At 33.5% G+C, this 14,152-nt stretch overlaps 1 protein-coding gene across 3 annotated transcripts in view; it reads left to right on the top strand.

The window, feature by feature from the left end:
* Positions 1-14,152, top strand: part of VPS13B (vacuolar protein sorting 13 homolog B) — a 772,631-nt gene that overhangs the window by 64,057 nt on the left and 694,422 nt on the right. For all 3 annotated transcript variants that reach the window (XR_005724545.1, XM_040260994.1, XM_040260993.1), the window contains exons 6-8: positions 309-490; positions 3,776-3,950; positions 12,363-12,631. Coding sequence is in view for 2 of the 3 variants with exons in the window: in XM_040260994.1 (XP_040116928.1) it covers positions 309-490; positions 3,776-3,950; positions 12,363-12,631 (626 nt within the window). In the remaining variant the exon portion in view is untranslated. The remainder of the gene's footprint in view (positions 1-308; positions 491-3,775; positions 3,951-12,362; positions 12,632-14,152) is intronic.

The following is a 14,152-nucleotide window of genomic DNA, read 5'->3' as shown; positions in this document are numbered from 1 at the left end:
TTGTCTTAAATTTGTAGTTGAGAGTCAAGCAAATTGGGGACAAGCTGCTTCATTTCTTTGGTTTCTGTTTGATTCTTCATACATTAAATGGGGATTATTGTGCCTATTTCATAATACTGTTGGAAGCTTTCAGTGATATGTTAAATGTGAAGTTCTGTTCATAGGTGCTGACAGTCCTATATTAAATCCTTTATTAATCTTATTTCTGCTATTATTTTTATTACTGTTGTACTAATAAAGAATTGCCTTTTTTTTCCTTCTAAGTTTACTTTTTACTTAAAATGGTTTTCTCTTCTTTTTTCTTTTAGCAACTGATCTGGTGTTGAGAAAGGTTATCAATTTTTCTGACTGTACAGTTTGTCTTGATAAACGAAATGCCAGTGGTAAAATAGAATTCTACCAGGATCCTTTATTGTACAAGTGTTCCTTCAGAACTCGTCTGCATTTTACATATGATAACCTAAATTCTAAGATGCCATCTGTTATAAAAGTAGGTGTTTCTTTTTCTAGTAATCAAGTTGCATGTTTCTACTTTGTTTATTGATTGTTATACATACTAATCATTGTTAAAAAGCAATGAGGAAATTAACCTCAAATATATAATGTAAAAAAGTTTTGTTTATAACTTTTATGCTATTTGTTATGTATTATAACTTTTTTTCATTTAGTGTTCTAATAGAGATATTTTGGGGACAACTTTTTTACCCTGTGACTTAGATTCCATTTTAGTTTTTCCAGCTGATTGTTAGTGTTTTTCTCTTCAGTTAGATAGAGGAGATCATATCAAAAAGTGTATTTATACCCATGGTGGACTGAATATTAGTCTTTATTTCAATTCTTATAAATTTTTCATTTGATAATAGTTTCTGACTCTTGTTTTCCTTAGATAACTTTATAAGACTTAATTTGCATATCTATTAGTTTATTGGTTTAGGGAATTTTAGCTGTTTATGGTTTCAAAATGTGATTAAAATCTTAAGAATATGTGAATGTTTCAGTAATATCTTTTGATCCTCATGAAAATTTGTTCTCCAGGTATTGGCAAATATTTTTAGTGTGTATAGTTATTCTCTAAGTGTAAATTTTGTGTTGTTTTATTATTGCATAAAAATGTTCTATATCTCTTATCTATTTATCTGTCTTTGAAAAAGAATTCACATAGTGACTTGTGATCTTGTTAACTAAGTTTTCACATGGAATAAATTTTTATTATTGAATTATAAGCTTTTGTATTGTAATGAAAAAGCCAGTCCTAAGTCTGAACACTGGTATTCACCACTGTGCTTGTTTTGGCGTGGTTATTTAAATTATTTATTATTTTTACATTGTGCTTTTAAAACATAAGACGTCATTTTATGTAGCTTTGTATTTATACATGAATTCCACCTACTTTTCTTTGGTAGTGCTCACTCTTGAGTATCTTTTTTTCCTTACACTTAGTACAGGACACATTGTTTTCTTTAAATTCTATTACCCTTCTGTTTCTGAATTAGCTTCTTAGACAAATATAAGCATGGAATAGTGTTGATTGAATACTAATTGTATCCCTATCCCAGGAAAATGGACTTAAACATTCCTTCTTTGACCTTGACTCTACCAGTGAAGTTGGGGAATGTTAAGAGTAAATTCAAGATATATTTTGAAAGCAAGTAATGGATATGGGGACACCTTACCATATAAAAAATTTTTTATTGATTTTTAATACAGATTTAATAGTACATTTTAGGATGTGGGTAAATTAGAGGAGAGTGGTACCATTTATGCTTAACTGAAATTAAATTTTCAGTTTTTTATTAATAGTACTGTGATATAAGATTTGGTGTTTTGAGTTAGAGCCATCATTTTTTCAGCACTTAGTTCTAGGAAATAAGTATTAAATGGACATGATTAAGCTCATTGATCATATCAAAGACAGGGAATTTCCAAAAATGTTTGAGATGCTCATTATTTGTCTAAGGTTCTCATATATGTTTCATTAGGTGACTTTTGAATTTATTTGTATTTGGGTAGACTTTTTGTAATTTTCTACCTTTTGTGAGTAATAAATGTCTTAGAGATTATATCATCTATGAGATACAGAGCATATAGATGTGTTATTGAATATTTCCCCTGTTAGTGAAAATTTACTTTTTCTTAACAGTTTTTCAGAGGAATGAAAGTCTACACATAAATCTTTGACTACATCTCTGATTGATTCCTTAGGAATGATTTCTATAATTGCAGATATCTTATTAATGGGTTTAAACTTTTAAGGCCTGTCATCTGAACTACAAAATTGCTTCCAGAAATGTTTAACCAGTGTATATGCTCATGAACATTAAGGGGGATGCCTGTATTATACTCTACTATCCTTAAATATGATCATACTTATAAAAGCCAACTTGTTTAGCAAAAATAATGCAATTTAATATTAATTTGATTATTAGCAAACTTAGATATTTGAAAATATGTTCAGTGGCCATTATTTTTTTTGAAAAATTCATTCAGGGTCTTTGTCAATTTTCCTATTGTTGGTTAGCTTTATTGATTTTAAAGATATTTATATGTATAATATATAAAATATCATATTTTAAAGGCATATATGTTTATAAGATTTTAAGTGCATACATATGTGCATACAGGATTAAGGTTGGTTTTGCTAAGACAGCTATCACTGGTGCTATTGGTGCCATAGCAAGAATATGGCAGCTAAATGTCAGACTTCAGAAGAGCTTTGCAGGCCTGCATTGCACACCTGCACAACCCTTCCTCAATTTTCTTAACTCTTCATAGTCTATTTGGTGTATGATTTTTGTCACTTTTTAAAACTTGTACTCATATTTGAGTATGGTATTTTATACCTCCCCGTATAACTTGCTTCCCTTCAAGTACAGTTTTTTTGTGCCTTTATCCCTAAAGATATGCTGATTGCTGTTACTTTTTCAAGTTTCATAGACACTCAAATACCAGTTAGTTAAAATAAACCTTCCAAAAGACTTACTTTATGGCTTAATTGGTTTTATTCCATGTTTATGTAGCAACAAGAAATTATTATATTGAGCTTGTCTTTATATTTTATTGATGTATTGTTCTATAAGGAGAACTTCGATTGTTGACTTTGTGCCCTATTGATAGTAATTAGTCTTACTTCTTATAATTGATTCATGTTGTAAATTTTATACCATGTTTAATTCTTTTATTTAAAGTTTGTTTGAGAAATTTTCCTGGTCATGTTTTCACTTTGTTTTCTATATCTGAAAATTATTTTACCATGTGCATACTTCCATAGTTATAGTGTTAGTAGTTTACTCACTTAACATATGTTTTTAGGATATGTATGCATTCTTTTTGGTTAATAAAGCTGGAAAGGGTAGATTAACGACTTAAAAAATGACATTATGAAACTTTATTCTTATTTGTGACAGAGATCTTTATGGTTTTTGTTGGAGTACTGTTATACTCTTAATATTACAGGATGGTTATTTTGTTAAAAGATTTTTGGAAAAGTAATCTTGAAATCCATTGTGACTGTATCTTCTCATGATTGTTTCTATTTCCACTTAGATAGTTGGGATTAACATTGCTTCTGTCTAAAGATAGTGATCATCATAGGAAAATTTGTTTAAATTTCTAAGATTTTAGAACTGTCATTTTGCCTTAAATATTAGAAACATTGAGACATTACACTTTTTCCTGTGGTACTCCATTTTAAGGCTTAACATTTCTGTACTTATGTTTAAATGGTGTTCTCTTTGAATATACTTTTGTTGAAGCTTTTGTTTTCTCCAAAATACAGATTCATACCTTAGTAGAGAGTTTGAAACTTTCTATCACTGATCAACAGTTGCCTATGTTTATCCGTATAATGCAACTTGGGATTGCTCTTTACTATGGAGAAATAGGAAATTTTAAAGATGGAGAAACAGAAGATTCTACTTGTCACAATAAAGATATGTTGGGAAATGTTACAGGTAAATACAACACAGTTTTTATAACTATTGTTCTTACAAGTATTTTCACCATTGTGAAACTTGAAAAGCTACAACATTAGATTATGGTTTATATTATTCTAATATGATGGGATGATTTGCTTAACACTGATTTTTTTCTTTATTTTGCTTATTATTCTCACTTTCTTTTTTCTACATGCTAAAAATAACTTGACTATTTCTAGTAGGTATAAGTGTTCAGAATATACATTATATAAAAGGATAGTCCAACCTCAAGATTTCCTAGTAAGTTATAGTACAGTTGACCCTTGAACACATGGGTTTGAACTGTGCAAGATCCAATTACACACAAATTTTTTTCAGTAAAACTGCATGATCCATGGTTGGTTGAATCCTCAGATACAGAACTGTAAATATGATGGTGAGTTGTCTATAAAGTTATACCTGGATTTTCATCTTGTACTCCTAACCACCTTGTTGTTCAGGAGCAGCTATAGTTGATAACTTTTCTATAAAGTCTCACTGAGTTATTTTAACTGAGTTATTTATACTTAATTATCGTATGTAATTATAATTAACTATGTGTGCTGTGCTTAGATGCTCAGTTGTGTCCGACTCTTGGTGATCCCATGGACTGCAGCCCTCTATGCTCCTCTGTCTATGGGGATTCTCCAGGCAACAATACTGGAGTGGGTTGCCATGCCCTCCCAGTGTTCTTCCTAACTCAGGGATTGAACCCAGGTCTCCTGCAGTGCAGGTGGATTCTTTACTGAGCGACCAGGATAGTCTATAATAAACTATAATTATACCTAATTAACTGTATGTTTTGGAGGATACCTAGTTAATTAATTGGAGCATTACTTCATTGAAAGATACTTAGTGGGTTAATTTCACTTATTCAGTTCATTATACTTTTACTAAAGCCTATTTGTATGTAAGACATTATTGCTGGGAATGTAGGAGAATGCAGAGATAAAAAAATGTGGGAAAGTACAGAGACAGATTTAAAATCTTAATGTACCTTGGAGTGGACAGACATGTGAACAGTTAGTTAAGCACTTAAACAGTTAAGTGGATGGCAGATGTTTGACTAGAGGTATTAACGATTGGAAGTAGAAAAATGGTGAAAGGAGTGGTAGGCTTTGACTTGTGTTGGTCTGAGTCTCAGGAAAAATTTGGAGAAGGTGATGATTGACTTCCATAGTTAGAGCCTTTAGCTAAAGAGCATTTAAAACTTGGGAACAAATAACCCCATTAAAAAGTGGGCAAAAGGCCTTTATAGAGCTGTTTTCAGAAAGAATATCGAGGTGGCCAACAAGCATGTGAAAATATGCTCAGTATCATTAGTCATGAAGGGTAATACAAGTCAAAACCACAATGAGATAGTGCTTTATAGCTACTAACTAGTGTAGTTAAAATTAAAAACGACTCATAGTAAGTGTTGGCAGGATGTGGGAAAATTGGAACGTTTAAGCACAGATGGTAGGAATGGTACACAATCTGGTTTGTCAAAAAGTTGTACATAGAGTTACTATATTATCCCATCAGTTCTGTTCCTAGGGTTATATGACAGAACTGGTAGAACAAAAACTAGTTGAACAAAACCTAGCATATAGAAGCTGGTCAGTTCATTTTTTCCACCATGCTATTATGGTAAATTTCAAGTATTAATATATGGAAAATTGAAAGTATTATACAATCAACAGGCACTATGTGGTTGAGTAGATGTGTAGGATCTGCTCATCATCTGGATTCTACAGTGAATATTTATCACATTTGCTTATCATGTATCTGTTCATCTAACACCACTTTCCTTCCATCAATTCAACCAGTTTTTGCTGCATTTCACAGTTAAGTTATGGACATCAATGTACTTCACCACTAGATTTCAGCAGTATATCCCTATCTAGAGTTTGTTTATTGACAGTTCTTTTTCTTTTTTTTAAAGGTTAAATTCATAAGGTGAAATGCATAAATGTTAATTTAAGTATGCTATTTAAGAAGTTTTGAGAAATGTGTATGCCTGTGTGATACGGGACACTCATCAAAATATGTGTCATTAATATCTCAAAAAGTTATCTCATGCCACTATTCAGTCACTTCCCTTCCTCCAGCTGCCTGCCCACCCTCCCTTCCACTCAAGAAAACCCTGTTACGAATCTCTAAAAAGAAAGAAGCCATACATTAATTTTTGCTGATTCTGGAATTTCATGTAAATAGAAAACATACAGTATAAATTCTTCTGTGAAAGGATTCTTTCCATAAGCGTAATATTTTTTTTTTTACTTTTTATTTTTAAAAACTTTTTAAGACTTAATTTTTTGAGCAGTTTTAGATTTGCAACAAAATTGAAGGGTAGGTACAGAGATTTCCCATATACCCCTGCTCTCATACATGCATAACCTCCCCCATTATCAGCATCCCTTTACTTGTCACAACTGATGAACCTACATCATCATCACCCAGAGTCAGTAGTTTAGTTAAAGTTCACTCTTGCTGATGTATATTCTGTGGGTTTGGACAAATGTATTCATCATTATGGTATCGTTCATAGTCTTTTCACTGCTCTAAAAGCATAGTATTTGGGGGTTCATCTGTATTGTTATATATATCAGTGTTTCCTTTTTATTGCTAAGTACATTGAATGACTATGCCATATGAATGTAACATAGTTTATTTAGACATTACCCTGTTGATGAATGCTTGAGTTATTTCAAGTTTTGGTTATCATAAGTGAAGATGACCTGGACATTCTTCTGAAAGTCTCTTAAAGACATGTAGCTATTCTTTTTCTTGGTTTAATACTTAACAGAAGAATTATTACATACTTTAAAAAAAAATAAATTACCAGGCTTTTCCCCCAAACTAATTGTGCTATTTTACATTCCCATCCCTGGTGGCTCAGAGGGTAAAGTGTCTGCATGCAATGCGGGAGACCTGGGTTTGATCCCTGAGTCAGGAAGATCCCTGGAGAAGGAGATAGCAACCCACTCCAGTACTCTTGCCTGGAAAATATGGACAGAGGAGCCTGGTGGGCTACAGTCCATGGGGTCACAAAGAGACACAACTGAGCGACTTCACTTCCGATTCCCATCAACAGTGTATGCCAGTCGCTCCACATTCTTGGCAACATTTGTGGTTGTCAGTCCTTTTTCACTTTTTGCCATTCTGATGTATATGTTGTGGTTGCTCATTGTGGTTTTAATTTGCACTTCCCTGATAAATTATTTTGAACTTTTTTGGTGTGATTTTTGACAATTAATATATCTGACTTTGTGCCATTTGTTAAATATTTGCCTATTTTTAAAACTTTTTTGAGTTTCCTTACTGATTGGTGACTTTTCCCTTAATCTTTTTTATTGAAGTATAGTTGATTTACAGTGTTAACGTTAGTTTCTGCTGTCAGCGAAGTGAGTTGGCTATGTATAAAGGTGGTTCTTTATATATTTTGAATTCAAGAATGACAATACATGTCAAATACCCCTAGGGAATATTTTTTTGCTGGTCTCTGACTTGGCTAATTCATTTTCTAATAGGTGTTTCTTGAGCAGTTTTAAATTTTGATTGAATGCAATTTTTAAAATTTTATGACTATTCCTTTATGTGTTCTAAGATGATGATTAGGTTTGCTCTTTTTTTTTTTGTAAAGAAAAAAGTTGCTTGCTTCCAAACACATCTGAATTGTTTTTTTTCTTCCAGCTGTCTAAAGCAGAAATTCTTAACCTTCTATTGTGCATGTTACAGATTCTTTTGACACACTGGTAAAGCCAATGAACCTTTCCTTGGAAAGTTTTAAGCACCTTGATTTTAATGTCTTTGTGTCCTTTCTTCATGTTATTTGTGCTTGGAGTACATTAAGGTTTTTGTATCTGTGAGTTTATAGTTTTCAGATATACTTAGAAAAATTGGGGGTATTATTTCAAATATCTGTTTCAATTCCCCTTTCTCCTCCTTTGGGGACTTGAATAACACATATATTGTGCTGCTTGAAGTTCTACAGAGCTCTCTGATGTTCTGTTCATAATGTTTTTCTTTTTCCTTTCATTTTCTGGTTTCACTTTTGATATTTCTATTCAAGATGACTAGTCTTCTGTAGCTAATCTGCTGTTAATTCCATCTACTTTATGTTTCATCTCAGATACTGTATTTTACATCTCTAGAGGTTCAGTTGGGATTATTAAAAATAATGTGCTTTTTTTGAATATTATTTTATTCAGATAGCTGTTTTAATGTTTTTGTTTATTAATGCTATGAAATATGTTATTACCAGGTCTTATTCTGTGGACTTTTATTTTTCCTCATTGTGATATCCTCCTGCTTCTTTGCACGTCTGATAATTGGATGCTAGACATTGTGAATTTTATTTTGTTTGGTGTTGGATATTATTGTATTCTAGAAAACATTTTAAGTTATTTGGAAGCAATTTAATTCAGTTGTCTTGCTTAAAGGTTTTTAGATGGGGTCTAAAACCTTTAGCAGCCATTAGCTTAAACCCAATTTTATTCCACTACTGAGACAATTACCCCTTTGAGTACTGTACCTGGTCTGCTGTGAATTAGAGCTTTTCTCTTTCTTGGTGGTAGGAACACAGACTATTCCCGGTTGTAAGCCTTGGGGAGTAGTTTCTTTGCCCCTTTCTGGTTGTTCTTTTAAAGGCCTTAGTTTCCTTACATGAAACTGATGAATACTCAGGTGAAGACTGGAGTGGGGCCCTCTGCAGGCTCAGGAGCTCACTCTCTGAGCAGGTCCTCTTGTTTGGTGCTCTGTTCTGCAAACTCTAGACACCTTAGTCTGCCTACACTCAGTACTCTGTTTTCTCATCTGTGAGACTCTGAGCTCTACTTGGATTACCTCTTTCTTATTGTAGCTTAGAAACTCATCCCAGACAGTAAGCTGGGCCAGTCAAACTCATTTCTCTTGTTTCTCTTTTCTCAGAACGTACTGTCCTTCGTTGCCTGAAGTCCAGTGTCTGAAAACTGTTATTTCCTGTATTTTGTCTTTTTGTTGTTTTTAAATATGTGCTTCAGTATTAACATGTTGAACAGTGAAATATAGCAGAAAGTCTAATACCTATTATAGTTTCAAAGTACTGACATGTGTAAAGTGTTTTGAGATAGCTTCACCACTGTTATTTGATATATTTATGATTTCTTTAGGTTTTAGAGTTGAAGGTACTAGTGGTGTAACTGTGATTTGTTACCTGCATTCATAATTAGAAGAATGCTTCATTTTAGTTAAGTACTGAATATATATTTTTTCATTGAAAGTTATGAAATTCCTGAATTCTGCCAATGGGTCCCATGTTAAGATGCACCGTTTCAAAGGCAAAGAATATTTTAAGAAATTCTGACCAGAGATCAAAGAGATGCTTTTTTCTTCTCCAGGTCCTAATTCATTCTTTTTTTTTTTCTCCCTACTTCATTCTTTTCACAAAGGAGTAAGCAAGGATTTGGAACTTCAAAAGCATCTTTCATAAAAAACCTCTCATTATTAATTAATAATAAGTGTGAATTATAGGGACTGATTTCTTAGAATTCTCTGAGTGATGTTTCTTTTGCTTCAGAAGAGCAAGCAGTGGGATACTCCTTCTGTTGAATGGTTTTGATAAGAGAGGTCCAGAGTTCAGCTCTGTGGACCCAGACTGGTCTTGGGTTGAGCTGGCCTGACTTTTTGTTTTATTACCAAGATGATATTCAGTGATGATGCCCTATTTGAGATCTTATTAGGGACAGTTAATAATCTTTATTTATTCCTCAGTAGAAATTTATATGGTATTTATGGTTAAATAGCAAGATATGAAGATGATATAAAACATTTTCTGGATTTGTAAGTTTTCTAATTTATGTTGAAGTAAAATGACTAACATCTCTTGGTACTGTATTTTAGGTACTCTAGTTATTATTTATCAAGTTTTGTCCCAGCTGAAAGAGGTCTATAGCCATGTGTTGTGACTTAAAAGTCTATGATATTCCAAAAATCTCTTGTCATGAGGATTAAAAAAGTTGTTTTTCTCGCCAGAAAACCTAGAAGTGAGTCTGAATGAGGATGATGTTTAATTGAGTATGTGTATTTATAGATTTATCAGTGAAGAGTAGATATGAGTGAATCTGCTGGCGGCTGCTTATACCATGAATTTGTTTAAAAATAATTTCTCCCCTAAATTCCATGATGATCTGCCTCTCTTGTTTGTATTGTTAGAATAATGTTAAAGGACCTTGATGGATTTTATCTTTTAAAAGATGGAATAAGTTACAGTAGTTGGAATTTAAATCCTTAGTTTGCCAATTTATAACCAAATAAAAGTTCTTTGCTATGATTTTTTCATCTGTAGAATAAGAAAGATGTTATTCACTATTCAGTTCAGTTGCTCAGTTGTGTCCAACTCTTTGTGACCCCCCCGGACTGCAGCAAAGCACCAGGTTTCCCTGTCCATCACCAACTCTTGGAGCTTGCTCAAACTTATATGCATTGAGTCAGTGATACCATCCAACCATCTCATCCTTGTCGCCCCCTTCTCCTGCCCTCAATCTTTCCCAGCATCAGAGTCTTTTCCAACGAGTGGGCCATCAGGTGGCCAAAGTATTGGAGCTACAGCATCAGTCCTTCCAATGAATATTCAGGACTGATTTCCTTTAGGATGGACTGGTTTAATCTCTTTGCAGTCCAAGGGATTCTCAAGAGTCTTCTTCAACACCACAGTTCAAAAGCATCAATACTTTGGCTTTCGGCCTTCTTTATGGTCCATCTCTCACATTCATACATCACTAGTGGAAAAACCATAGCTCTGAATACAGGGACCACTGTCAGCAAAGTAATGTCTCTGCTTTTTAATATGCTGTCTAGATTGGTCATAGCTTTTCTTCCAAGGAGCAAGCGTCTTTTAATTTCATGGCTGCAGTCACTATCTGCAGTGATTTTGAAGCCCCCCAAAATAAAATCTTTCACTGTTTCCACTGTTTCCCCATCTATTTGCCATGAATTGATGGGACCAGATGCCATGATCTTAGGTTTTTGAATGTTGTGTTTTAAACCAACTTTTCCATTCTCCTCTTTCATTTTCATCCAGGGCCTCTTTAGTTCCTCTTTGCTTTCTGCCATAATGGTGGTGTCATCTGCATATCTGAGGTTATTGATATTTTTCTTGACAATTTTGATTCCAGCTTGTGCTTCATCCAGCCCAGCATTTCATATGATGTATTCTGCATATAAGTTGAATAAGTAGGGTGAAAATACACAGCCTTGATGACCTCCTTTCCCAATTTGGAACCAGTCTGTTGTTCCATGTCCAGTTCTAACTGCAGCTTGTTGACTTGCAAACAGGTTTCTCAGGAGGCAGGTCAGGTGATCTGGTGTTCCCATCTCTTGAAGAAATTTCCACAGTTTGTTGTGATCCACACAAAGGCTTTGGTATAGTCAATAAAGCAGAAGTGGATGTTTTTCTGGGACTCTTTTTTTCGATGATCCAGTGGATGTTAGCAGTTTTGTCTCTGGTTCCACTGCCTTTTCTGAATCCAGCTTGAACATCTGGAAGTTCACAGTTCACATCTGTTGAGCCTGGCTTGGAGAATTTTGAGCATTACTTTGCTGGCATGTGAGATGAGTGCAATTGTGCAGCAGTTTGAACATTCTTTGGCCTTGTCTTTCTTTGGGATTGGAATGAAAACTGATATTTTCTAGTCCTGTGGCCACTGCTGAGTTTTCCAAATTTGCTGACATATTGAATGCAGCACTTTCACAGCACCATCTTATAGGACTTGAAATAGCTCAACTGGAATTCCATCATATCCACTAGCTTTGTTTGTAGTGATGCTTCCTAAGGCCCACTTGACTTCACATTCCAGGATGACTGGCTCTAGGTGTCTGTTATTCACTAATAAGACAATCATTGATTTTTATTTTTCTTAATATCATATTAAGAATAATTTCATCATAACATTTACTTTCATCCTTGGGATAATCCTTTTTTTGGGAGAGGAGTACATTCTGCCTAGGAACACTTGCCATTCCCTTTCTCTTTTGGGTGTATCAGGAAATCAAGAACTCTTCTTTGCTTTTTGTGATGTTTCTGAAAACAGTCATTTTTTCAGCACCTTAGCTTTATTTTTGGGAGGTATTATGTTGTTGTTGTTTAAATTAGTGAATGAAGCCCTAAAGAGTGAATTTATTCGTTGTATTTATCAAAATTTATCAAAAGTATATAATAAACTACTCACGTGTAACACTGTATTAAAGGAGATTGATCCAGTATAATGCATAGAAACTTGAAAGTGGTAATGCTAAATTATTGGTTTCAGATAATAATAACCAGTATATAATTTGTTCATGCTTTGTATGTAGAAAGAATCACGTGTGAGAAACATTTTTATATTGTTTAAATTTCTAATTGTTCTTTTGTTTTAGTTCTCTTTATTTAATATGACTTTACTTTGATAGGTGCTGAAGATGAAACACGAATAGATATGCAGTATTCTGCTCAGTACAAAGGCCAAGAGCTGTATTCACAGCAAGAGGACGACCAGCCACAGGGATGGGTATCATGGGCCTGGTCATTTGTCCCTGCCATTGTGAGTTATGATGATGCCGAGGAAGACTACCTTGGGAATGATCCTACATCAACTACACATCAACAAAAAACACAGACTTTGAAGGATCCTATTGTTTCTATAGGATTTTATTGTACAAAGGCAACTGTGACTTTCAAAGTAAGTTTTCTTTTTTTTAATGTTTACTCTCAACTTTAATGCTTAAATTTTGACTTCTAGTAAGAATCTAGCTTATTTTACATTTAGTAGATGTGAGATGGAGTCTAACTATCCTTACTTCATAAAATTACATGTCCCCTCATCTGAAATCCCATGGACAGAGGTGCTTAATGGGTTCCAGTCCATAGGGTCCCACAGAGTTGCAAACCACTGAGCATATGCATATGAGAGGATTCGGCTTGTGATGAATTTGAGGAGTTTGGCTTTTGAGAAGTCAATGAGGGATTCGGGAAATTATTGACTAATGATCTAGATGGAAAACCAATAGAGTGCCTGTCTGGAAGCTAAGTGTCGTAAATGTTTTATAATGGGCTAAGTCATCTGTGAGAATGAATTGATTAGATTTTTCAATGTGGAAATTATTGGTGATTTTGACCAGAACGGTGATTTGACACTGGTGGAATCTTAGTTGGAGTTATTTTAAAACAAATGGGAAGACTGCTGGAAATGTAACATGGTGCAGTCACAGTGGAAAATTGGCAGTTCCTCAAAAGGTTAAATGAAGAATTATCAATGACCAAACAATTATACTCCTAGCTATATAGTAAAAAGAATTGAGTTCTTTTTAACTTTTGTCAAATGAGAAAATATGGAATAGTTTGAATAAGAAAAATCTTTGTTTGAACTCAAGCAAGTAGATGTACATGAATCTTCATAAAAGCACTGTTTACAATGGCAGGAAAGTTGAAACAACTTAAATGTCCATTAGACAGATGAAGGAATACTAGTCTTTTCAGAAAATAGTGGCTATTCTTTTTTGATAGTACACAAAACTTAGTAAGTAGTAACTTAAAAAAAGACTAGTTGTACCTCCAGCTCTTGGAAATTGTCTAGTTTATCGTCAGCATTGGTATATAGTCATCTTAGCAGCAGCAGCAGCAGTAGCATCTATCCATCTACCCATCTGCTTATCTAACTTAGCATTTTTCTAAATTTTGGGATGCTCTTTTAGATTATTTTTCTTTGATTTTATTTGTTTTTTTGGATTTATTTTTTCTATGGATGCACTTTTCTGAAAAAGATAAACTCATGTGTCCAGCCTGTAGAAGTAGTATTGCACGTACTGTTCCAGGCAACTGTTAGATACTGGAAATGTAGCAATGAAAAATCATTTCTGCTTTGATGTTTTAAATTTACTTTAGATTGTTTAACTGCTTGATATAAGCTTTTTCAATTAGTAGTAAAGCTGTATAATTTATAACTAGCAGATGGTAGATTAAAAATATTTTAAAATAAGTAGTGTTTGAAGATTTTTCTAATTAAAACTATTCCATATTTTCTCATTTGACAAAGGTCGAAAATGTAGAGAAATTTTCAACAGAAGTTTAGTCATGGCTTAATTAATTTAAAAGTTTTTTTTGGAAGGGGGATAGTTTGGGAAAGAAATGATAAATAATGTAAACGTTACCTCTACTATTTTAACAGTATTGTTTATTATTTCTCAATTTTATGAAACAAATT

The sequence above is a fragment of the Oryx dammah genome, unplaced genomic scaffold (genome assembly GCF_014754425.2).
Source record: "Oryx dammah isolate SB20612 unplaced genomic scaffold, SCBI_Odam_1.1 HiC_scaffold_19, whole genome shotgun sequence".
NCBI classification, from domain to species: Eukaryota; Metazoa; Chordata; class Mammalia; order Artiodactyla; family Bovidae; genus Oryx; species Oryx dammah.
Note: the sequence above shows the minus strand (reverse complement) of the source record. Positions and strands in the feature narration are given on the sequence as shown.